This window comes from Heterodontus francisci, chromosome 38 (assembly GCF_036365525.1).
Source record: "Heterodontus francisci isolate sHetFra1 chromosome 38, sHetFra1.hap1, whole genome shotgun sequence".
In the NCBI taxonomy this organism is placed as follows: Eukaryota; Metazoa; Chordata; class Chondrichthyes; order Heterodontiformes; family Heterodontidae; genus Heterodontus; species Heterodontus francisci.
Window position 1 is genome coordinate 45,687,045 of NC_090408.1, and position 23,779 is coordinate 45,710,823.

The 23,779-nt window shown below is 44.9% G+C and overlaps 1 protein-coding gene and 1 long non-coding RNA gene across 5 annotated transcripts in view; one reads left to right on the forward strand and one right to left on the reverse strand.

Moving 5' to 3' along the window:
- The window catches only part of LOC137352617 (uncharacterized), a 22,927-nt gene extending 15,608 nt beyond the window's left edge, over positions 1-7,319 (forward strand). The window contains exons 3-4 of one of the 3 annotated variants that reach the window (XR_010969744.1): positions 5,957-6,270; positions 6,893-7,319. This is a non-coding gene — a long non-coding RNA (uncharacterized lncRNA). Of the gene's footprint in view, positions 1-5,693; positions 6,499-6,892 lie in introns of those variants that run through there. The other 2 variants (XR_010969743.1, XR_010969742.1) reach the window with 2 other exon arrangements.
- On the reverse strand, positions 7,107-23,705 carry c38h15orf48 (chromosome 38 C15orf48 homolog). 2 transcript variants are annotated; one of them, XM_068018347.1, is made up of 6 exons: positions 23,588-23,705; positions 13,520-13,568; positions 12,716-12,804; positions 10,669-10,729; positions 7,626-7,729; positions 7,107-7,304 (listed from the first exon to the last, which is right to left on the reverse strand). In XM_068018347.1, the coding sequence occupies exons 1-5, from the start codon at positions 23,599-23,601 to the stop codon at positions 7,661-7,663; spliced, it is 282 nt and encodes a 93-aa protein (XP_067874448.1). In that variant the 5' UTR covers positions 23,602-23,705; the 3' UTR covers positions 7,107-7,304; positions 7,626-7,660. The 2 variants fall into 2 exon arrangements, with proteins under 2 accessions (XP_067874448.1, XP_067874449.1); XM_068018348.1 differs by lacking the exons at positions 7,107-7,304; positions 23,588-23,705 and adding an exon at positions 13,701-13,801 and having other exon boundaries at positions 7,311-7,729.
- Between the last annotated feature and the right edge of the window lie 74 nt (positions 23,706-23,779).

Below are 23,779 nucleotides of genomic sequence, written 5' to 3' on the forward strand. Positions count from 1 at the left end.
CTTTTCTTAAACTTTTTCTTTGCCCCAATTATTTCCTTTTTCAGTTCTCCCCTGTACTTTCTATATTCATCTTTGGGTCTGTACTGAATTATCATAAGTCTCCTTTATTTGTTTTATTTAATCTCTTTATCTTTAATCACCCAGGAAGCTCTAGCATTGGACGCTTTCCCTTGCCCTGTCATTGGAACGTGTCTATTCTCCACCAGAACCACATCCTCTTTGAAGGCCTCCCATTGTTCACTTACTGTTTTATCCACCAATCTTCGACTCCAATCCATCTCGGCCAAACCCATTTTCAACTCACTGAAATAAGCTCTCCTCCGGTTGAGCATTTTCACATTTGATTTTTCCTTGTCCTTTTCCATAACTATTCAAAATATCATGATGTTTTGATCATTGTTTCCCAAAACGCTCTCCCACTGAAACATGCTGCATTTGCCCCACTTCATTCCCCAGAACTAGATTCAGAACTGCTTCCTTCCTTGTTGCCTTTTGCACACATTTCACAAATTCCTCCCTCTCTTTGCTCTTTACACTGGTATTATCCCAGTTTACATGAGGATAATTGACGTTCCCCATTATCACTGCCCTGTAGTTCCTGAATCTTTCTGTAATTTGCCTGCAGATTTGTTTCCTCAATCTGCTTCCCACTATTTGATGGTCTATAGTATACATTTGGTTCTAGAAGTGATCCCAATGCCCCAGGAACCCTTCACCTATTCTGCAACCAAGCGTTAATCTGTCTTATTTTAGTGCTCCTATAATCATTGGGCGTGCCATTGGAAACCTGCTATTTCCTGTTGGTATCTCAATAATTCCTCAATGTCTTTCTGTGATTCCCAGCAGCCAGAAAAGTCAAGTTCATGTTACAAGGGTCACCAGCCGTGCCCTGTTTTGCAGAAAAACACCAGACATACACCATAATTATCTCGCAATGGAGAGATGTCACCTGTAACTGATAATCCCCTCAGAATTGGTACAAATGTTGTAAGGAGTGAGGATTTGTTCACAGAAGACAGCTAAAAATACCTTAATTGAAGACCTGTTTAATGAGCTGATTTCACATCCAGCCACTCTGTATTTATTACCTTAGTCACTGTGTAAATATCTTTTCTCAGTTATGAATAAAACCTTTGTGACATAATGACAGTGTTTATGGAATATGCAAAGATATCAGTTGAGATAAGATAAAATTTTTATAGCACTGCTAAAAATCAACTTTGGGAGCAGCTTATTCAATGGAATGATCCTGCCCAGTGTGTGTAAGGGTTTTTGATCTCTTCCACTGGGAATTTTCCCATAACCACTCATTCTTTGACACTCCAGAGAATTTAGACCAATTCTACTTAATCTCTCCTCATAGGAAAGCCCTCTCATCCCAGTAATCAGTGTCATGACCTTCACTGCACCCCCTCTAAGGCAAGTATATTCTTAAGTTGTACTCCAGGTGTGGTCTCACCAAAGCCCTGTGCACTTCCTTACTCTTGTACACCAACCCCCTTGCAATAAAGACCATCCAACATGCCATTTGACTTCCTAATTGCTTGCTGTACCTGCATGGTAACATTCTGTACACTCAAATCCCTCTGAACACCAACATTTAAATTTCTCACCATCTAAAAAACAGTTTTCTGATTCTTCCTACCAAAGTGAATAACCTCACATTTCCCCACATTATACTCCATCTGCCACTTTCTTTCCCACTCACTTAACCTGTCCATATTGATCTGCAGCCTCTTTGTGTCCTCCTCACAGTTTACTTTCCTGCCTAACTTTGTATCATCAGCAAACTTAGATACTCACAGTCTCTTGGTCTAATTTATTAGTCTTGATTGTAAATAGCTGAGGCCCCAGCACTGATTCTTGCAGAACCCCATGAGCAACAGCCTGCCAACCTTAAAATAATCCATTTATTCCTACCATCTCTTGTCTGTCTTTTAACTAATCCTCTATCTTTGCAAATATACTACTTCAAGGCCCATGACCATCTTGTGTAACATTTTGTGTGACATCTTATCAAATGTCTTTTGAAAATCCAAATATACCACATCCACTCCTTCCCATTTATCTTCTCTACTAGTTACATCCTCAACTAAACTGGAATAGATTTGCAAACACAATTTCCTTTCATAAAACTATGTTGACTCTGACTAATTATATGATTTTCTAAATGTCCTGTTACTTTTTCCTCAATAGTAGAATCCAGCATTTTCCCGATGACTGATGTCAGGCGAACTGGCCTGTAGTTCCCCGTTTTCTCTCTCTATTCTTTCTTAGAGTCAAAGAGTTAGACAGCACAGAAACAGGCCCTTCAGCCCATCGTGTCTGTGCCAGCCATCAAGCACCTACCTATTCTAATCCCATTTTCCAGCACTTGGCCCGTAGCCTTGTATGCTATGGCATTTCAAGTGCTCATCTAAATACTTCTTAAATGTTGTGAGGGTTCCTGCCTCTACCACCCCTTCAGGCAGTGTGTTCCAGATTCCAACCACCCTCTGGGTGAAATTTTTTTTCCTCAAATCCCCTCTAATCCTCCTGCCCCTTACTTTAAATCTATGCCCCTTGGTTTCTGACCCTTCCACTAAGGGAAAAAGTTTCTTCCTATCTACCCCATCAATGCCCCTCATAATTTTGTACCCCTCAATCAGGTCCCCCCTCAGCCTTCTCTGCTCTAAGGAAAACAACTCTAGCCTATCCGGTCTGTCTTCATTGCTGAAATGCTCCAGCCCAGGCAACATCCTGGTGAATCTCCTCTGCACCCTCTCCAGTGCAATCACTTCCTTACTATAGTGTGGTGCCCAGAGCTGTACACAGTACTCCAGCTGTGGCCTAACTAGCGTTTTATACAGCTCCATCATAACCTCTCTGCTCTTATATTCTATGCCTCAGCTAATAAAGGCAAGTATCCCATATGCCTTCCTAACCACCTCATCTACCTGTGCTGCTGCCTTCAGTGATCTATGGACAAGTACACCAAGGTCCCTCTGTCCCTCTGTACTTCCTGGTGTCCTACCATCCATTGTATATTCCCTTGCCTTGTTAGTCCTCCCAAAATGCATCACCTCTCACTTCTCAGGATTAAATTCCATTTGCCACTGCTCCGCCCATCTTACCAGCCCATCTATATCGTCCTGTAATCTCAGGCTTTCCTCCTCACTATTTATGACACCACCAATTTTCGTGTCATCTGCGAACTTACTGATCATACCTCCTATATTCACGTCTAAATCATTAATGTACACTACAAACAGCAAGGGTCCCAGCACCGATCGCTGTGGTACACCACTGGTCACAGGCTTCCAATCGCAAAAACAACCCTCGACCATTACCCTCTGCCTCCTGCCACTAAGCCAATTTTGGATCCAATTTGCCAAATTGCCCTGGATCCCATGGGCTCTTACCTTCTTAACCAGTCTTCCATGTGGGACCTTATCACAGGCCTTACTGAAGTCCATGCAGACTACATCAACTGCTTTACCCACATCTACACATCTCTTGAATAGAGGTGTTACATTTGCAAACTTCCAATCCACTGGAGCTGTTCCGTAATCTAGGGAATTTTGGAAGATCACAACCAATGTATCCACTATCTCTGAAGCATGTCTTTTAAAATCCTAGGATGTAGGTTGCTAGGCCTACAGGATTTGTCGGCTTTTAGTCCCATTAATTTCTCCAATAGTCTTTCTTTACTAATTATTTTAAATTCCTCATTCTCATTAAATTCCCCACTATTTCTAGTATGTTTTTGTGTCTTGAACTGAGGAGACAGACACAAAATATATGTTTAATGTCTCTGTCACTTCCCTATTCCCAATTATAATTTCCCCTTTCTCTGCCTCTCAGGGACCCACATTTATTTCCACTACTCGCTTCCTTTTTACATTCTTGTAAAAAGTCTTACAATCTGTTTTTATATTCTCTGCTAGTTTACTCATTCTATTTTCTCCCTCTTTATCAAATTTTTAAGAAACCAAAGATATTTTTAAAAGGTTGTGAGACATCTCATAAAACCAGTAAAGGGAGTTTCCAGGAACAGCAGAATCCTTTGCAGGAAGAAACATCTGGAACCTGGTCTCGGGATTAATCGACAGAAACCACAGCTTGAGGAATGAGGCAATATTCAGGCTGTTAGTGACGTGAAGTATTCCCACATTTACTTCCTTTTCTCAGAAATACTGAGCTGGTGTGAGTCAGCAGAAATCCACAGCTCATGTGACAGTAAGGTCAACAGGAGTAGCAGAGAGACGGAAACTTGCTCAGCTTCTGAATGGAATTACTGCCCATTAATGTGCGGTTACTGAGCGAGATGTTTTGTCAGTTAGAAACAGATCTGTTATATATTAAAGATACATTCACTGGAAATAGTCACTGAAGGTATTTGATTGCTAAGTAATTTTGTCAAGAATTTCTCTGATGGTTCTGGGCAGCACAGAAATGACACAGTAAGCAATGATCTTGTATCTACTTTGTACTTTGTCGTGTCCCAAACTACAACACCTGCAAGTAAGTACTTCTGAGCACAGCAAGATGCCACAAACAACAAAAATTGAAAGACCAGGTTATGAGATTGGTTGAGGGAAAAATATTATTCAGGCCAATAGGGGAGAATTACCCTGCTGTTCTTCAAATATTTCCATGGGATCAGCTACATCCAGGAGAAAGACAGCACCTCTGACAGTGCAGCACTCCCTCGGTACTGACCCTCCGGCAGTGCAGCACTCCCTCGGTACTGACCCTCCGGCAGTGCAGCACTCCCTCGGTACTGACCCTCCGGCAGTGCAGCACTCCCTCGGTACTGACCCTCCGGCAGTGCAGCACTCCCTCGGTACTGACCCTCCGGCAGTGCAGCACTCCCTCGGTACTGACCCTCCGGCAGTGCAGCACTCCTTCAGATGTTAAACTGAGGCCCACTCTCTCAGGTGGATGTACAAGATTCTGTGGAAGGAAAGCAGGGGACTTCTCCCTGATGTCCCGGGACCAATGTTCATCCCTCAACCAATGTCAATAAAACAGATGATCTGCTCATTATCTCATGGCTGCTTGTTGGAGCTTGCTGTGAACAAAGTGGTTGCTGTGTATCTGACATTACAACCGTGACTGCACGTCAACTGTACTTCATTGGCTGTAAAGCACTTTGGGATGTTAAGGTTGTGAAAGGTGCTGTATCTATAGAAATGCCAGTTATTTAATGAACTACTGAGTGTATTGGCCCTGATTGGAGAGATGGTCAACATCATAAAGAGACTCAGTTCAGAAACTGTTAACATTTAACAAGTTCTGACCACATCCCAGTAATTCAGTGATTGTAGAATAGACCACAGCAGGTACATTGATTTTTTTTTAACTATCAGATGCATGACAGTTATTCTGAACAATCTTGAGTTCATCCGACAGTGTCGTTCAACTTAACATACTGAATGTAAGAGGAAGAGACTTTCCACATGGCACCAGTTCTTGGGTAGGAAGCAAAGCATAAACGCTCAGGGTCACCCTCTCCGACACGTTTTCAGCTCATCCCCAGTTTAGCTCCAGCCCAGAGGGCCACTGAGACATAGAAAAGCCTCGCTCATTCACACTGATTCGAACCTGCAGCCACTGCCAACAGCACAGACACACCACTCAAACACAAACTTTCTGTGCTTAATAAAAATAGGGAAGTATTACCTGTGCAATGATCATTTTTATGAACACAGGTCCTGTGATGACTCCGGTGCAGATGTTTGTACGATGAGATGTACAGAGGGCGGTGAACTGGCTGGATGCATCATCGAATGAGGGATTTTGCATCTCCTGATAAAAATATTTGTACTTTTAAAGTTGATGAATCTGCTGTGGATTTAAAGTCATTTTGTTGTGTGCTAGTCAGGAGAGAGATGAATTAATGAAAGATTTCCTCGAGAGGCACAATAAGAATTCAGAACCTGGGCTGACTTTGTTGGTGATTGTATCTTCACAGCCCCCATGCAGTTTTCACCAATTTGAATTGAGCACTGCCCAGTCAGGCACCTGCTCGCCCATCAGAAACAAGAGGCTCCTGAATTGTTACTGTTGAGACTTCCTGTCATTTCAATTTGAGGCATCGAGTGAAAGAAGGACCTACAAAATTGTGAGGGTGACTGAGGCAATGGAGCCAATTGTGCAACTGACTGAGCACCGTCTCACTCCTCACCTCCAGCAGACTGTTTAATGCAATACGAATAAAGATATTCACTACGAGACTGGTTAAGGATGACTGACTCGACAGGAGAAGTACATCCTTATTTGTAAAAGGTAATTATTTAACGTTCATTCTTCTTAATTCCTGTTTTCCTTATTGGTTAATCCTTATTGTGTTAAGAAACTGATATTAAACCATCTTCTGGCTGTAGATTGAATACAGCATTGGGATAATTACAATAAAAATGAAGGAGGAAAGTAACAATGGATCAATGATTTTCAGAGATTTGTATCTCTACCACTGATCCCTACAGATAATCTCTTACATTCTGTAAGTGTTATTATTTAGGATGAATTTTCAATATTGAATATTAAAGGCACATAGAGTCATAGAAAGTTTAAGGATTGAAAGAGGCCACTTGGCCCATCGTGTTGACCTCCACGTGTTCATGGCAGGATTCCATTCAGTGGCAGTTTACTGACCTACATCGGTTAATGTGGGGAGCAGGGGTCTCGGTGACAGTTCAGAGGGAGAGACGTCCCAGGCCAGTTCGGTGCACTTCCCAGCAGCTGCTTGGAAAGGCACTGGAGGAGGCTCAGTGTCAGTGTGTAGCACTGGGAAAACAAGAAGAGATACACACAGAGATATACACAGAAATATACATAGCCAGGTATAGATATAGACCAGTGTGTACAGGTATGACAATGAGATTCTGTGCACTTTTACTTACTCTAGGAATCCCCAGGACACGTTATTAACTACATGAAATTTTCTGTAAAACACAAAATGCTTGATAGCAAATAAATGGACTCTGGTTTAACTGTGCAGTCTGAACTGGGGAATGAGAACAGTTACTGACCAAGCTACACACAGTGTCCAGGAGGTGAAGAAAACCTACACAGCAAAGAATAAAGTGTCATTTCAGGTGTGAAATACAAAACTGTGACCGTAAAATCTAATTTTGCTTTTAATTACAAACTCTGACCACACTTAAATTATACATTGTTTATTTTACAGTAACGTAATAGTTTTTATATTTTATAGGCGGGAAAGATCTCACTGAGTCACGTGGCAGTTGCACCATCTGTTGCTGGGAATGTTCTATTTTCCCAATTTCTCCCAACGATAGTTGTGGAGGAGACTCATCCTGAAGTGGAGGGAGGGAGAGGGGGAAGGAGGGAGGGAGAGGGGGAAGGAGGGAGGGAAGGAGAGAGGGGAAGGAGGGAGGGAGGGAGGGAGAGGGGAAGGAGGGAGGGAGGGAGGGAGAGGGGAAGGAGGGAGGAGTGAGGGAGGGAGGGAAGGGAGAGGGGAGTGAGGAGTGAGGGAGAGGGGAAGTGAGGGAAGGAGGGAGGGAGGGAGAGGGGGAGAGGAAATATTAACTAGTTGCGATGAAATTTGAAAACTGAAGCAGATACATCTCTACCCCACTTCACAACGGGGTTTGGGCAGAAGTAAATCAGAGAAGCACCTGATGTTAACTTGGTGTAACGATATTCTGCTCCCTCACTTGGTGTAACGTTTCAGCATCTGAAGCTCTTCCACTGGTTCCCACTTCTGGGTGACGGTCATGAGCTGAATGAGGACAGGAGACACAAACAGAGGTTTTATTGCCTCTGACTATCAGCTGTTAATCCAAACATTTTAACAGATATTTACAAAACAAATGACATTAGCTCAAAGAACACTGATTATTAGCATTATCCAATTGGATGATTCTCGACTGTCACTCAAACAGCCATTTATCCCGTTTCCAGTAGATTAAAGCTAATAAAAAGGGTTTGAAGTAAATGGAAAAATAAACAACTTTTTGTAATATCCTGGTGTGTTTTCTCCCAAGTTTGGATGCAGCTGTGTCCAGCACAATCCTGGAGAGTTGATAACTCCCAAACTACAGACTAAATATATGATAGGCCACGCACTTTGTATATTCAGCATTAAAGTCCTGTCTGCTTTGTGATGACTGTTTTTCTCTTAATTTCGGGGGAGATAACTCTCCGCTACTGCCAAATAATCTTATATCAAGTGATGTATTATTGCTTCTTGTAGAGTAAATCTGTCCGTCAACAGAAAACTCCTTAGCATTTAAACTGTCAATGGGGATTAGAATTCAGCTCTTCCGATTAATGATACTGTAGTAATGCAAAACATCTGCTTGAAACAATGTGGAAAGTGGAAGCTTTGGCCTCAGTCTCTCTCCTCACAACACTGAGAATTCTCAAAGATCCTGGAACTCCCTTCCTAACAGCACTGTGGGTGTTCCTACCTCACATGGACTGCAGCGGTTCAAGAAGGCAGCTCACCACCACCTTCTCAAGGGCAATTAGGGATGGACAATAAATGCTGGCCTGGCCAGTGATGCCCACATCCCAAATATGAATACAAAAAAATCAAGTTTCACTTTAAAAGGGATGTGATGCAGCTGGAGACATAGTTACAACGTTCTGCATTGCTCATTTATTTTAATCATTTTGGAATTTCTTGATTTCCCACAACAATGAGCCATGAGCACATTTCCACACATCCAGCACCCCTACACTGAGACCCCGAGACTACTGAGACCCCGAGACTACTGAGACCCCGAGACTACTGAGACCCCGAGACGGAGACCCCGAGACGGAGACCCCGAGACGGAGACCCCGAGACTACTGAGACCCCGAGATAACCAGCACCCCGAGACGGAGACCCCGAGACTACTGAGACCCCGAGATAACCAGCACCCCTACACTGAGACCCCGAGACTACTGAGACCCCGAGACTACTGAGACCCCGAGACTACTGAGACCCCGAGACTACTGAGACCCCGAGACAACCAGCACCCCGAGACGGAGACCCCGAGACGGAGACCCCGAGATAACCAGCACCCCGAGACGGAGACCCCGAGACGGAGACCCCGAGATAACCAGCACCCCGAGACGGAGACCCCGAGATAACCAGCACCCCGAGACGGAGACCCCGAGATAACCAGCACCCCGAGACGGAGACCCCGAGACATCCAGCACCCGAGACTGAGACCCCGAGATAACCAGCACCCCGAGATAACCAGCACCCCTACACGGAGACCCCGAGACGGAGACCCCGAGACAACCAGCACCCCGAGATAACCAGCACCCCTACACGGAGACCCCGAGACGGAGACCCCGAGACGGAGACCCCGAGACAACCAGCACCCCGAGACAACCAGCACCCCGAGACAACCAGCACCCCGAGACAACCAGCACCCCGAGACTGAGACCCCGAGACTGAGACCCCGAGACTGAGACCCCGAGATAACCAGCACCCCTACACTGAGACCCCGAGATAACCAGCACCCCGAGATAACCAGCACCCCGAGACGGAGACCCCGAGACGGAGACCCCGAGACATCCAGCACCCCTACACGGAGACCCCGAGACATCCAGCACCCCTACACGGAGACCCCGAGACATCCAGCACCCCTACACGGAGACCCCGAGACATCCAGCACCCCTACACGGAGACCCCGAGACATCCAGCACCCCTACACGGAGACCCCGAGACATCCAGCACCCCTACACGGAGACCCCGAGACATCCAGCACCCCTACACGGAGACCCCGAGACATCCAGCACCCCTACACGGAGACCCCGAGACATCCAGCACCCCTACACGGAGACCCCGAGACATCCAGCACCCCTACACGGAGACCCCGAGACATCCAGCACCCCTACACGGAGACCCCGAGACATCCAGCACCCCTACACGGAGACCCCGAGACATCCAGCACCCCTACACGGAGACCCCGAGACATCCAGCACCCCTACACGGAGACCCCGAGACATCCAGCACCCCTACACGGAGACCCCGAGACATCCAGCACCCCTACACGGAGACCCCGAGACATCCAGCACCCCGAGACGGAGACCCCGAGACGGAGACCCCGAGACGGAGACCCCGAGACGGAGACTGAGGAGAGATGCAAATATGTTTCAATCTCCCTGTTAAATTAAAATTAAAAGTGGATATTTTAAGAAAGTGTTGGAACATATAAACAGCGTTGTGTGAACAATTCTGGCCGATTGAAGTATTTGTGCTCAGCTTTCCCAACACCCAAGTGGATTCTCAACTTGGGTAGAGGGATCAGTGACTAAATTAATTTACAAGGCATTCCCTGTGGATGAAATTAGACAATCCTGGGAGTGATAATTACAGGAGGAGCAGCTCTGTGTGACTCTCACCCTCGTTTACTTTAAACCCAGAAGAGTGGAGCTAAGATAGTTTGATGTCGGACCTTACGGGGCAGTTGCTGGAGCTCTCACTAAGACATGAATCCGCAGAATCAGTTTCAGTCCCGACTCTCAGGCGAACTGGCTGCCAGGGTTCACCAATGCATTTGTCAAACCTCTCTGGGCAAGGCTGCTAATGTTCAGCTCACACTCTTCCTTTCCTTCCTCTGATATTGCCCAATACAGTGTTTTACCCAGAATCACAGACTTTGGGAATGGACTGAGTCAGTCCAGCATCAACAACTTAAAGTACTAAGAGTGATTGAGTACCTTCTGGGGTTTGCTGGGGTCCACATTCTCCCAAGGAGTTGGGTTACCTGTCTTATTGAGTCTACAGCAGAGTGAAAATAACATTAGAAACAGCTTAGAACGACTTTATCATCCATTTAAAAAGTGATTGGATCTCACTGTCTAATTTTAAACTGCATCCATTTCATTCCTGAATGCTCGCACACACACACACACCCCTCATCCAAACCCACCAACATGCCAACTCACCCATTGATCCATCCACTCACCATCTCACACCCTCACATAGAAACATAGAAAATAGGAGCAAGAGTAGGCCATTCGGCCTTTCGAGCCTGCTCCGCCATTCATTATGATCATGGCTGATCATCCAACTCAGTAACCTGTTCCTGCTTTCGCCCCATACACTTTGATCCCTTTAGACACAAGAGCAATATTTAACTCCTTCCTGAAAACATACAATGTTTTGGCCTCAACTGCTTTCTGTGGTAGCGAATTCCACAGGCTCACCACTCTCTGGGTGAAGAAATTTCTCCTCATCTCAGTCCTGAAAGGTTTACCCCATATCCTTCGACTATGACCCCTGGTTCTGGACTCCCCCACCATCGGGAACATCCTTCCTGCATCTATCCTGTCAAGTCCTGGTAGAATTTTATAGGTTTCTATGAGATCCCCCCTCATTCTTCTGAACCCCAGCAAATATAATCCTAACCAACTCAATCTCTCCTCATACGTTAGTCCCACCATCTCAGGAATCAGTCTGGTAAACCTTCGCTGCACTCCCTCTATAGCAAGAATATCCTTCCTCAGATAAGGAGACCAAAACTGCACACAATATTCCAGGTGTGGCCTCACCAAGGCCCTGTATAATTGCAGCAAGACACCCCTGCTTCTGTACTCGAATCCTCTCACTATGAAGGCCAACATACCATTTACCTTTCTCACAACCTGTTGGACCTGTATGCTTACCTTCAGCGACTGGTGTATGAGAACACCCAGGTCTCGCTGCATATTCCCCACTCTCAGTTTATAGCCAGATAATAATCTACCTTCCTGTTTTTGCTACCAGAGTGGATAACCTCACATTTATCCACATTATACTGCATCTGCCTTGCATTAGCCCACTCACTCAACTTGTCCAAATCACCCTGAAGCCTCTCTGCATCCTCCTCACAACTCACCCTCTCACCCAGTTTGGCATCATCTGCAAATTTGGAGATATTACATTTAGTTCCCTCATCTAAATCATTAATATATATTGTGAATAGCTGGGGTCCTAGCACCGATCCCTGCGGTCCCCCACTAGTCACTGCCTTCCATTTGGAAAAAGACCCATTTATTCCTACTCTTTGTTTCCTGTCTGCCAACCAATTTTCTATCCATCGCAATACACTACCCCCAATCCTATGCGCTTTAATTTTACACGCTAATCTCTTATGTGAGACTTTGTCGAAAGCCTTATGAAAGTCCAAATAAACCACATCCACTCATCAGCTCTACTAGTTACATCCTCGAAGAATTCTAGTAGATTTGTCAAGCATGATTTCCCTTTTGTAAATCCATGCTAACTGTGCCCGATTCTACCACTGTTCGCTGGGTGGTCTGCTATTAAATCCTTGATAATGGACTCTAGAATTTTCCCCACTACCAATGTCAGGCTGACTGGTCTATAATTCCCCGCTTTCTCTCTACCTCCCTTTTTAAATAGTGGGGTTACATTAGCTACCCTGCAATCTGTGATCCACCCACTCACCACCTCACACCCTTACATACCCACAGTAAACACACTGACACACACAAAACAATTAGACTCACATACACAAGCACAACAGACATATAAACACTGCTCAGGGCTCCAAAACTTTGCAGTTCAAAGTTTGCAACAAGTTCAGTCTATTTAATTTATAAAATATATCTCATACTTCTTCCTCTTTTGTTGAGAGGAGTCTATAAAAGTCAAATACAAACTTAAAGGAAATAATAAGTTGCTGCGAATGAAGAGAGAAATAACAAATGGTGAACAATGATAACCCTGTCCCCTGGCCCCGTGTCAGGGTGTAACCCTTACATGATATCAGTCTTGGTGGTCAGGAAGTAGATGCAGGTACTGGTGCCCACTGAAGCAGCGACGGCCATGAGAGAGACCAGAGGGATGAGCTGAGGGAAGCAAGAAAGACTGACATTTACAACTAATAACAGAAAATCATGAGCTAATTTGTGTCCGAGTGTCCTGAGAAATTACTGAAACAATAAATTAAAAAGTGGGGATTTGGGCCAGTCTGCCATCGATGGCGGAGCCGGTGTCAGGGAATCAGACAGTACATTCGGCCCATCGAGACTCTGCTGCCTCTCTGCAGTCAGTCCCACAGCCCCGCTCTATCCCCGCCTGCGATCTGATTTCCTTTTGAGATCGTTTCGAGAGACGAGAGATTATCACCATCAGCAGGAAAGCAATATTAACTTTAGGAAAAGTGAACCATATTAATACAGTTTCACTGGTTACTGTGGTTGGATTAATATTCTTGGTGATTTTGTCAATTTAAATAACTGCTGTCTCACAAGACAATCAGCAACATTCAAAAAATAAATTCAACAGTTGGAATTTTATTTGAAATTAACCGTTCTAACAGAATTCGCAATATCCGCTTCTTTATTTCTCATTAAATTAGACATTTAAATATATGGAATTTAATTGAAATTTTCATAAAGACGATAATTGAGAGAAAACTTTTGGTAAAGAAAGAAACTAGAAAGCAAAATACTGCAGATGCTGGAAATCTGTAATAAAAACAGAAAGTGCTGGAAATATTCAGCAAGTCTGGCATCATCTAAAAACTCTAAACTCTAAACATTGTGACATTAATTGACCAACCTCTTTCCGCTTTCGGAGCAGGCTGAAGAATCGCAACATTTTTACTGTCCTGGTTATTCAAAGAAGGAAAGAGGAATTAGTTTACACTTTTATCACTGGTTATTTCCAGAATGAAGTCAGTAAATTGTCATCTTTACATAAGTTTGGTAACAATAACAGCAAAAATGTTCCTCTCATTTACTTTGTCTCAGCTCTTCCTCTCCAGGCGAGGCAAACTGGTTCAGCTTCCTGATTCTAGTCTATTTTATTGTGTCCAGGTAGAGCGACTCGCCCATCACGTAGACCGGAACCAACAGCAAATAGTCCGAAATAGAGAGATCGCGCACTCTGCTGGCAGCAGGTGGGATGGCACGGAGAGAGACAAGGACAGAGAGACAGGGATAGACAGACAAGGACAGAGAGAGAGTGAGACAGAGAGACAGACAGGGACAGAGAGAGAGAGAGAGAGAGACAGGGACCCGTGTCATGCTCCTCTTGCTCAATGTGGGAGCTCAGGGACAGGGCTGATGTCCCTGACTCCTTCACGTGCAGGAAGTGTGTCCAACTGCAGCTCTTGTTAGACCGCATGACGGCTCTGGAGCTGCGGATGGACTCACTTTGGAGCATCCGCAATGCTGAGGAGGTCGTGGATAGCACGTTTAGCGAATTGGTCACACCGCAGATTAGAATTGCTGAGGGAGAAAGGGAATGGGTGACCAAAAGGCAGAGAAAGAGCAGGAAGGCAGCGCAGGTGTCCCCTGCGGTCATCTCCCTTCAAAACAGGTATACCATTTTGGATACTGTTGAGGGAGATGGCTCACCAGGGGAAGGCAGCAGTAGCCAGGTTCATGGCACCGTGGCTGGCTCTGCTGTTCGGAAGGGTGGGAAAGAGTGTGGAAGGGCTATAGTCATAGGGGATTCGATTGTAAGGGGAGTAGATAGGCGGTTCTGTGGTCGAAAATGAGACTCCCGAATGGTATGTTGCCTCCCAGGTGCACGGGTCAGGGATGTCTCAGATTGGCTGCAGACCATTCTGAAAGGGGAGGGTGAACAGCCAGTTGTCGTTGTGCACATAGGCACCAATGATATAGGTAAAAAACGGGATGAGGTCCTACAAGCAGAATTTAGGGAGTTAGGAGCCAAGTTAAAAAGTAGGACCTCAGAGGTAGTAATCTCAGGATTGCTACCAGTGCCACGTGATAGTCAGAGTAGAAATGAAAGAATAGTCAGGATGAATGCGTGGCTTGAGAGATGGTGCAGGAGGGAGGGGTTCAGATTTTTGGGACATTGGGACCGGTTCTGGGACTATTACAAATTGGACGGTCTACACCTGGGCCGGACTGGAACTAATGTCCTTGGGGGTGCTTTTGCTAACGCTGTTGGGGAGGGTTTAAACTAATGTGGCAGGGGGATGGGAACCAAATGAGGAGGTCAATGGACAGTAAGGAGGTAGTAACGAAAGCCTGTAATGAGCTAGATAATGAAGTCAGCGTGACTAAGGGAAAGAGTAGACAGGGAGCAGATGATGAACGCAAAGGGACTGGTGGTCTGAGGTGCATTTGTTTTAATGCAAGAAGTGTAGTAGGTAAGGCAGATGAACTTAGGGCCTGGATTAGTACCTGGGAGTATGATGTTATTGCTATTACTGTGACTTGGTTGAGGGAAGGGCATGATTGGCAACTAAATATCCCAGGATATCAATGCTTCAGGCGGGATAGAGAGGGAGGTAAAAGGGGTGGAGGAGTTGCATTACTGGTCAAAGAGGATATCACAGCTGTGCTGAAGGAGGGCACTATGGAGGACTCGAGCAGGGAGGCAATATGGGCAGAACTCAGAAATAGGAAGGGTGCGGTAACAATGTTGGGGCTGTACTACAGGCCTCCCAACAGCGAACATGAGATAGAGGTACAAATATGTAAACAGATTATGGAAAGCTGTAGGAGCAACAGGGTGGTGGTGATAGGAGATTTTAATTTTCCCAACATTGACTGGGATTCACTTAGTGTTAGAGGTCCAGATGGAGCACAAATTTGTAAGGAGCATCCAGGAGGGTTTTCTAGAGCAGTATGTAAATAGTCCAACTCGGGAAGGGGCCATACTGGACCTGGTGTTGGGGAATGAGCCTGGCCAGGTGGTTGACATTTCAGTAGGGGACTACTTTTAGTTTTAGAATACTCATGGACAAAGACGAGAGTGGTCCCAAAGGAAGAGTGCTAAATTGGGGGAAGGCCAACTATACCAAAATTCGGCAGGAGCTGGGGAATGTAGATTGGGAGCAGCTGTTTGAAGGTAAATCCACATTTGATATGTGGGAGGCTTTTAAAGAGAGGTTGATTAGCGTGCAGGAGAGACATGTTCCTGTGAAAATGAGGGATAGAAATGGCAAGATTAGGGAACCATGGATGACAGGTGAAATTGTGCGACTAGCTAAGAGGAAAAAGGAAGCATACATAAGGTCTAGGAGGCTGAAGAAAGACGAAGCTTTGAAAGAATATCGGGAATGTAGGACCAATCTGAAACGAGGAATTAAGAGGGCTAAAAGGGGTCATGAAATATCGTTAGCAAACAGGGTTAAGGAAAATCCCAAAGCCTTTTTATTCATATATAAGGAGCAAGAGGGTAACTAGAGAAAGGATTGGCCCACTCAAGGACAAAGGTGGAAAGTTATGCGTGGAGTCAGAGAAAATGGGTGAGATTCTAAACGAGTACTTTGCATCGGTATTCACCAAGGAGAGGGACAGATGTTTGATTACTCTAGGTCAAGTCGGCATAAGGAGGGAGGAAGTGTTGGGTATTCTAAAAGGCATTAAGGTGGACAAGTCCCCAGGTCCGGATGGGATCTATCCCAGGTTACTGAGGGAAGCGAGAGAGGAAATAGCTGGGGCCTTAACAGATATCTTTGCAGCATCCTTAAACACGGGTGAGGTCCCGGAGGACTGGAGAATTGCTAATGCTGTCCCCTTGTTTAAGGGTAGCAGGGAAAATCCAGGTAATTATAGACTGGTGAGCCTGACGTCAGTGGTAGGGAAGCTGCTGGAGAAGATACTGAGGGATAGGATCTATTCCCATTTGGAAGAAAATAGGCTTATCAGTGATAGGCAACATGGTTTTGTGCAGGGAAGGTCATGTCTTACCAACTTAATAGAATTCTTTGAGGAAGTGACAAAGTTGATTGATGAGGGAAGGGCTGTCGATGTCATATACATGGACTTCAGTAAGGCATTTGATAAGGTTCCCCATGGTAGGCTGATGGAGAAAGTGAAGGCGCATGGGTTCCAGGGTGTACTCGCTAGATGGATAAAGAACTGGCTGGGCAACAGGAGACAGAGAGTAGCAGTGGAAGGGAGTTTCTCAAAATGGAGACGTGTGACCAGTGGTGTTCCACAAGGATCCGTGCTGGGACCACTGTTGTTTGTGATATACATTAATGATTTGGAGGAAAGTATAGGTGGTCTGATTAGCAAGTTTGCAGACGACACTAATATTGGTGGAGTAGCAGATAGTGAAGGGGACTGTCAGAGAATACAGCAGAATATAAATAGATTGGAGAGTTGGGCAGAGAAATGGCAGATGGAGTTCAATCAGGGCCAATGCGAGGTGATGCATTTTGGAAGATGCAATTCAGGAGTGAATTATACAGTAAATGGAAAAGTCCTGGGGAAAATTGATGTACAGAGAGACTTGGGTGTTCAGGTCCATTGTTCCCTGAAGGTGGCAACGCAGGTCAATAGAGTGGTCAAGAAGGCATACGGCATGCTTTCCTTCATCGGATGGGGTATTGAGTACAAGGGTTGGCAGGTCATGTTACAGTTGTATAAGACATTGGTTCGGCCACATTTGGAATACTGCGTGCAGTTCTGGTCGCCACATTACCAAAAGGATGTAGATGCTTTGGAGAGGGTGCAGAGGAGGTTCACCAGGATGTTGCCTGGTATGGAGGGCGCTAGCTATGAAGAGAGGTTGAGCAGATTAGGATTATTTTCATTAGAAAGACGGAGGTTGAGGGGGGACCTGATTAGGGTGTACAAAATCATGAGAGGTATAGACAGGGTGGATAGCAAGAAGCTTTTTCCCCCCAGAGTGGGGGATTCAATTACTAGGGGACAAGAGTTCAAAATGAGAGGGGAAAAGTTTAGGGGGGATATGCGTGGAAAGTTCTTTACGCAGAGGGTGGTGGGTGCCTGGAACGCGTTGCCAGCGGAGGTGGTAGACGCGGGCACGATAGCGTCTTTTAAGATGTATCTAGACAGATACATGAATGGGCAGGAAGCAAAGAGATACAGACCCTTAGAAAATAGGCGATATGTTTAGATAGAGGATCTGGATCGGCGCAGGCTTGGAGGGCCGAAGGGCCTGTTCCTGTGCTGTTATTTTCTTTGTTCTTTTTCTTTGACACAGAGAGAGAGAGAGAGAGAGAGAGAGAGACAGGGACAGAGAGAGAGACAGACAGAGAGAGACAGGGACAGACAGACAGGGACACAGAGGGAGAGACACACAAATAGACAGTGACAAACACAGAGACATAGACAGACAGAGAGATACAGACAGAATGAGCGAGGCAGAGAGAGAGAGACAGGGACAGACAGACACAGACAAACAGAGAGAGAGAGAGAGACAAACAGGAGAGCACACTGCCTTGAGGTTATTGTGCAGAGACATATACAGCCACCAGAAGCCAGAAAGAGGGACACAGACAGGGGCAGCTTTGTTTTTTTGCTTCTCTCCTTGGAAGACTTGGTGCTGCAAACCCCATCACTTTTGCTGTTCCGCTGAGGATTTGAAACATTTGTGAAAGGTGCCTGTATAAATGTAAGTCTTTTTTAACACAATAAATCTGAGAAAATGGCAGTTGCAGAAAGGACAGATGAATAAAGAAGTGTAGGTATCGATGAAAAGCATGGGTTAAAAAATCATATCCCAGGCACAGTGAAAGCAAATCTACTGTTTCCTCATGAAGTGAGGCATCCTTTGGCACCGCATCAGCTCAAACCTAAAATCAGTTTAATCAAACGGTTAAAATACTTGTTTCCACTATATCATCTGACTAAATAACTTTCAGTGATTGAGCATTTTGTTCACAAAACTTTTCACTGGCAAAATACTTCCTTCCACTTTCTACCCTCACAAAGCACAGCTTGTAAGAGGCTGTTTTACAGCCTGGTACCTGATAGGTTTTGTACTCTTGGCAGTGGGAGTTGGGTTTTATTGATTATTTACCCAAGGAGGAGTCAGGCCTTGTTGAAAATAGCTTCCTACTGCACACTGCAAAAAATCAGCATCTTTCACCTGCTTCGAATAAAGATGTTGCTAAAGATACAGGTGGAGAGCGCAGTGTCCCATCCCATCCCTGCCAACTGGCCACACTGAACATTCCAACTATGGACTGGGACACAACTTGAGGAGGCAGGCACATTCCGGACATTCAATTCCTATGGTTTCAGGAAGGAGGATCGTACTGCAGCTGATCATAAGAAACAAGAGAAACATTGACATTTGTGGCACAGGAGACCATTCTGTCAGTGCCAGCTGAAAAAGTGCTGTCCAACCTAATCCCACTTTCCAACTCTTTGTCCACAACCATATCCAAACATTTTAAAAAATGCAATAAGGGTTTCTGCCTCTCTCACCCTTTCAGGCAGTGAGGAGTTCCAGACCCCCACCACACTCTGGGTGAAAACAAACATTCTTTTCAACTCCCCTTTAACCCTTCCACCAATCACTTTAAATCTCTGCCCCTGGTTATCGACCCCTCTGCTAAGGGAAATAGGTCCTTCCTACCCGATCTATCTTGGCTGCTCATAATTTTATACACCTCAATTAAATCTCCCCTCAGCCTCCTTGGTTCCAAAGAAAACAACCCCAGCCTATCCAGATTGGGTGATCGCTTTGCGAAACACCTCCGCTCAGTTCACAAGCATGACCCTTAGCTTCCTGTCACTTACATTTTAATACACCAGCCTGCTCTCATATCCACATTTCTGTCCTCGGCGTACTGTAGTGTTCCACTGAAGCTCAACACAAACTCGAGGAACAGCACCTCATGTTCCAATTAGGCACGATACAGCCTTCTGGACTCAATATTGAGTCAACAATTTTAGACCATGACCATTTTGATTTTTTTTTTACTATGTGCCTGTCTTAAACTTGTTTCTCATGATTTTGCTTTTGGGCAGACCTTTTTATTATTCTGCCATTAACACTCTCTCTGGACAAATGCTTTGTCTTTTACTACAACTATTACCACTCCCTTTGTCTTTTACTCCATGACATCTTTATCATTTAATTTCTTTTGCCCTCTACCCTATCACAGACCGTCCCTTTTGTTCTTCCTCCCCCTCTTTCAACAAAATAAAACCCATCACATTTCTACCTTCCTTTGGTTCTGAAGAAACATTAACTCTGTTTCTCTCTCTGCACAGATGCTGTCAGACCTGCTGAGTATATCCAGCAATTTCTGTTTTTATTTCAGCCTATCCAATCTTTCCTCCAGTCCTGGTATTATCTTCATCAATCTCCTCTGTACACTCTCGAGTGTAATCAGTGCTGTACACCGTACTCTAGATGTGGCCTATTTAGTGTTTTATATAGTTCTAGTATACCTTCCCTGCTCTTATACTATAAACTTCACTGATAAAGGGAAATATCCTGTATGCCTTCTTGACTACCTTATCTAACTGTCGTGCTACCCTCAGGGATCTGTGGATGTGCACTCCAAGGTCCCTCTGGTCCTCTATACTTCTCAGTATCCTACCATTTATTGTATATTCTCTTGTTTTGTTTGCCTTCCCCAAATGCATTACCTCACCCATCTCTGGGATTAATTCTATTTGCCACTTTCCTGCCCACCTAACTAGTTCATTAATATTTTCTTGCTGACTACAACTTTCTTCCTCATTTTCAACCACATAGCCAATTTTTGTATCATCTGCAAACTTCTTAATGATACTCCCTGCACTTATTTATTTTTTTATTTAGAGATACAGCGCTGAAACAGGCCCTTCGGCCCACCGAGTCTGTGCCGACCAACAACCACCCATTCATACTAACCCTACAGTAATCCCATATTCCCTACCACCTACCTACACTAGGGGCAATTTACAATGGCCAATTTACCTATCACCTACAAGTCTTTGGCGGTGGGAGGAAACCAGAGCACCCGGTAAAAACCCACGCAGTCACAGGGAGAACTTGCAAACTCCACACAGGCAGTACCCAGAATCGAACCCGGGTCACTGGAGCTGTGAGGCTGCGGTGCTAACCACTGCGCCACCCGTCAAAATCATTGATAGATACCACAAAAAGCAAGGGACCCAGCACTGAGCCCTGCAGAAACCCACTGGAAACAGCCTACCAGTCTTAAAAACATCCATTGACCATCACCCTTTGCTTCCTGCCTCTCAGCTATTTTTGGATTCAACTTGTCACTTGCCCTTGGATCTCATGGGCTTTTATTTTTCTGACTATTCTGCCATGTTGGACCTTGTCAAAAGCTTTTCCATAATCCATGTAGTCTGCATCAAACATTGACCCGCCTCATTATCTCCTCAAAACATTCAATATTTAGACAGGGCACAACCTTCTAATTCACCCACCACCAATGTTTGGCTCAAAAACAAGAAATGCTGGAATCACTCAGCAGGTCTGGCAGCATCTGTGGAAAGAAAAGCAGCGTTAACGTTTCGGGTCAGTGACCCTTCTCCGAAGAGGCTGTTTGCCACTTGCTCCTGTATACACTGCATCAGCCAGTGCACAACCTTCAGTTACTGTCCAAACGATAGGATGATTCTGAGCTAGTGCATTACAGGGTAAGGAAGAGGCATTCCTGATCCCTCTCCCCAAACCCAACCTCCAAGTCATTACCAGACATAATGAGACAGAGACAGGAGTTACCACCATATATACTCATGTAAAAGTCAAATTTTGCAGACCAATTTTTGAGGCTAAAATTTTGGTGGGCGGGGTTAACTTTTACACAAGTCATATTTTTGAACTTATATTAACAAAATAATTGTCACCATGGAGACAGGGCATAGAGTTGGAAGGATGTACAGAAAACTATGCACCCATTCTGGGGACATTCACTGACCCATTCTGCAACTTTCCCATCTAATTGTGGCCACTGCGAGGCTTTCCTCTGTTGACACTTTCATTCTTTGGCATCTTTGTGAGCTGTGTGGAAAGCTTTCTCCAATCTGACATTATGATACTTTGAATTCTCTTGCTGCTGCACCATTATTTGCTATCTCTGCACATGCAACAAATTTTAGTTTAAACTGCATTGTGTATTTGTTGTTTTGCCTTGGCACCATTTTGAAAAAAATGTGGGGGGTCCTAGCTGAACGATCGGGTATTTATACTAGAGCGTAGTTAGAATGTTCTGTCAGTGCTCTGAAAGTTAATGTTGATTTGTACACGAGATATAGGAAAAATTCTAATTTTTTGGCCTCAAGACAAGTCAACTTTTACACGAGTATGTAGGGTATACAACCTGAATGGCAAATACACTTTCCCCATGGAGCAGGGCAAGAGGTGTGCCAAATGGAGTCAGGTCACAGATCTGACCATAATCTAACAGAATGGTGGAATGGGCAGAATGCCCTCTTCATATTCTTATGTTCCACACAAGTTTTAATTTGTTGACGTGACTGTCAGTCTCTTGCTGAACTGAGGGTCCAACTTCAAGGAGCCGTAGCAAAACAGAAGTCAATGGGAATCAGGGGGAAAACTCTCTGCTGGTTGGAGTCATACCTAATGCAAAGGAAGATGGTTGTGGTTGTTGGAGGTCGAACATCTGAGCTCCAGGACATCACTGCAGGAGTTCCTCAGGGTAGTGTCCTAGGCCCAACCATCTTCAGCTGCTTCATCAATGACCTTCCTTCAATGATAAGGTCAGAAGTGGGGATGTTCGCTGATGATTGCGCAATGCTTAGCACGTGTGCTAAGAATTATGCTGACAACCAATTTAAGACTGTCAGTAGGGCTTGCAGTGTAGCACATTTGCACATACTGGAAGCTACATATAATACACAAGGCCCGGTCCTTTGCAGACAGAAAGAACATGTACACACATCGTGCCTATTTCAGCTGAACAAAATAAGTGACAGCCATTCACTGGTTCATTCCTCAGGGCAATGCCTTGACCAGAGTCAAGCTGCCTGGTTTAAATTTCAAACAAAGCTTGGCAGTTAACTGTCAGTAACTGTAAAGTGGTGCATTTTCCATGGCAACGCCTCTACCAGAGTTCACTTGCCAACCAATCAGCACGCTCTTCTCATGCAGTATAAGTAGTTGTTCTCCCTTGCATTGGTTATTCTTGCGTATTGTCCTGATGAGTGCAAGACAAAAAGCTTTGACATGTCTCTATTTTCAGCAATTCTAAAAACAACTTTCAACTATTACCATGCATCAACCTGTGCAGCATGGTGTTTATGACAGCAGCAGGCTTTGTGCTGCTACAATAATATGGATATGGGGAGTTTGAGAAGGGGGCCTGAGAAAGGGGCTGCACCCAGCTGTTTAAGCAGCAACAATGGGTAGAATTCAAGGAGACGAAGGTTCAATGAGCCATGAAGTATTGAAACAAGATACAAGTGGGCTTTTCAACCTTGACAGACCTAGTGAGGTATTTAAAGTTGTTGCTTAAATTCTTCTCAATTGACCCATCACCCCTAACCCCATTGAACCGCATTAGATCCCCTTTCCTCAGCATATCTACTAAAATCACTGTCCTAATCTTCAACTCTTTCCATGCTCTTGCACCAATCTACTTCTTCACTCTGTCCAACTCCACCTTCTGCTTGGCTGGGTTGCACATTCTCTGCTCCCTCTGCCCTATGACTGGTGGCAAAGCCCCCAGCAATACTTCCCCTAATCCCTCTGGCTAGTTACATCTCTCTCCATCTTCAAAACCTATGTTAAAACCCACCTCTTCAAACCCTTAGCCACTTCTCCCAATCCCTCTATCTGCAGACTCAGTCTGTCAAACTGTGATGTGCACTGGGATATTTTGTATTGCCACATAAACTGTTGTATATAGCAGGATACATTAATACATTGTAAAAGTAATGTCATTGGACAGAAAGGACATACCTGTGAGCTAACATCTCTGGTAGTCTTCACTCTCCCGTTCCCATCTCTATAACTCTGCATCCCATAGTCTCCACACAACAGTTAGTTCACACCATCACAGAATGGAATGCATACTGAAACCACCACGGAACACCCCGGCACTCATCTTTAGGCTCTGCCCAATACAGTGATTGCTGCTTTCCATAATCAAAC

Excerpts from the sequence above, each read along its gene's own strand:
- c38h15orf48 (XM_068018347.1), bottom strand. Across the intron at positions 12,805-13,519 it reads TGCTCCGAAAGCGGAAAGAG|CTCATCCCTCTGGTCTCTCT; the intron begins GTTGGTCAATTA and ends TGCTTCCCTCAG. Across the intron at positions 7,730-10,668 it reads ACCCCAGCAAACCCCAGAAG|CTCATGACCGTCACCCAGAA; the intron begins GTACTCAATCAC and ends GTCCTCATTCAG.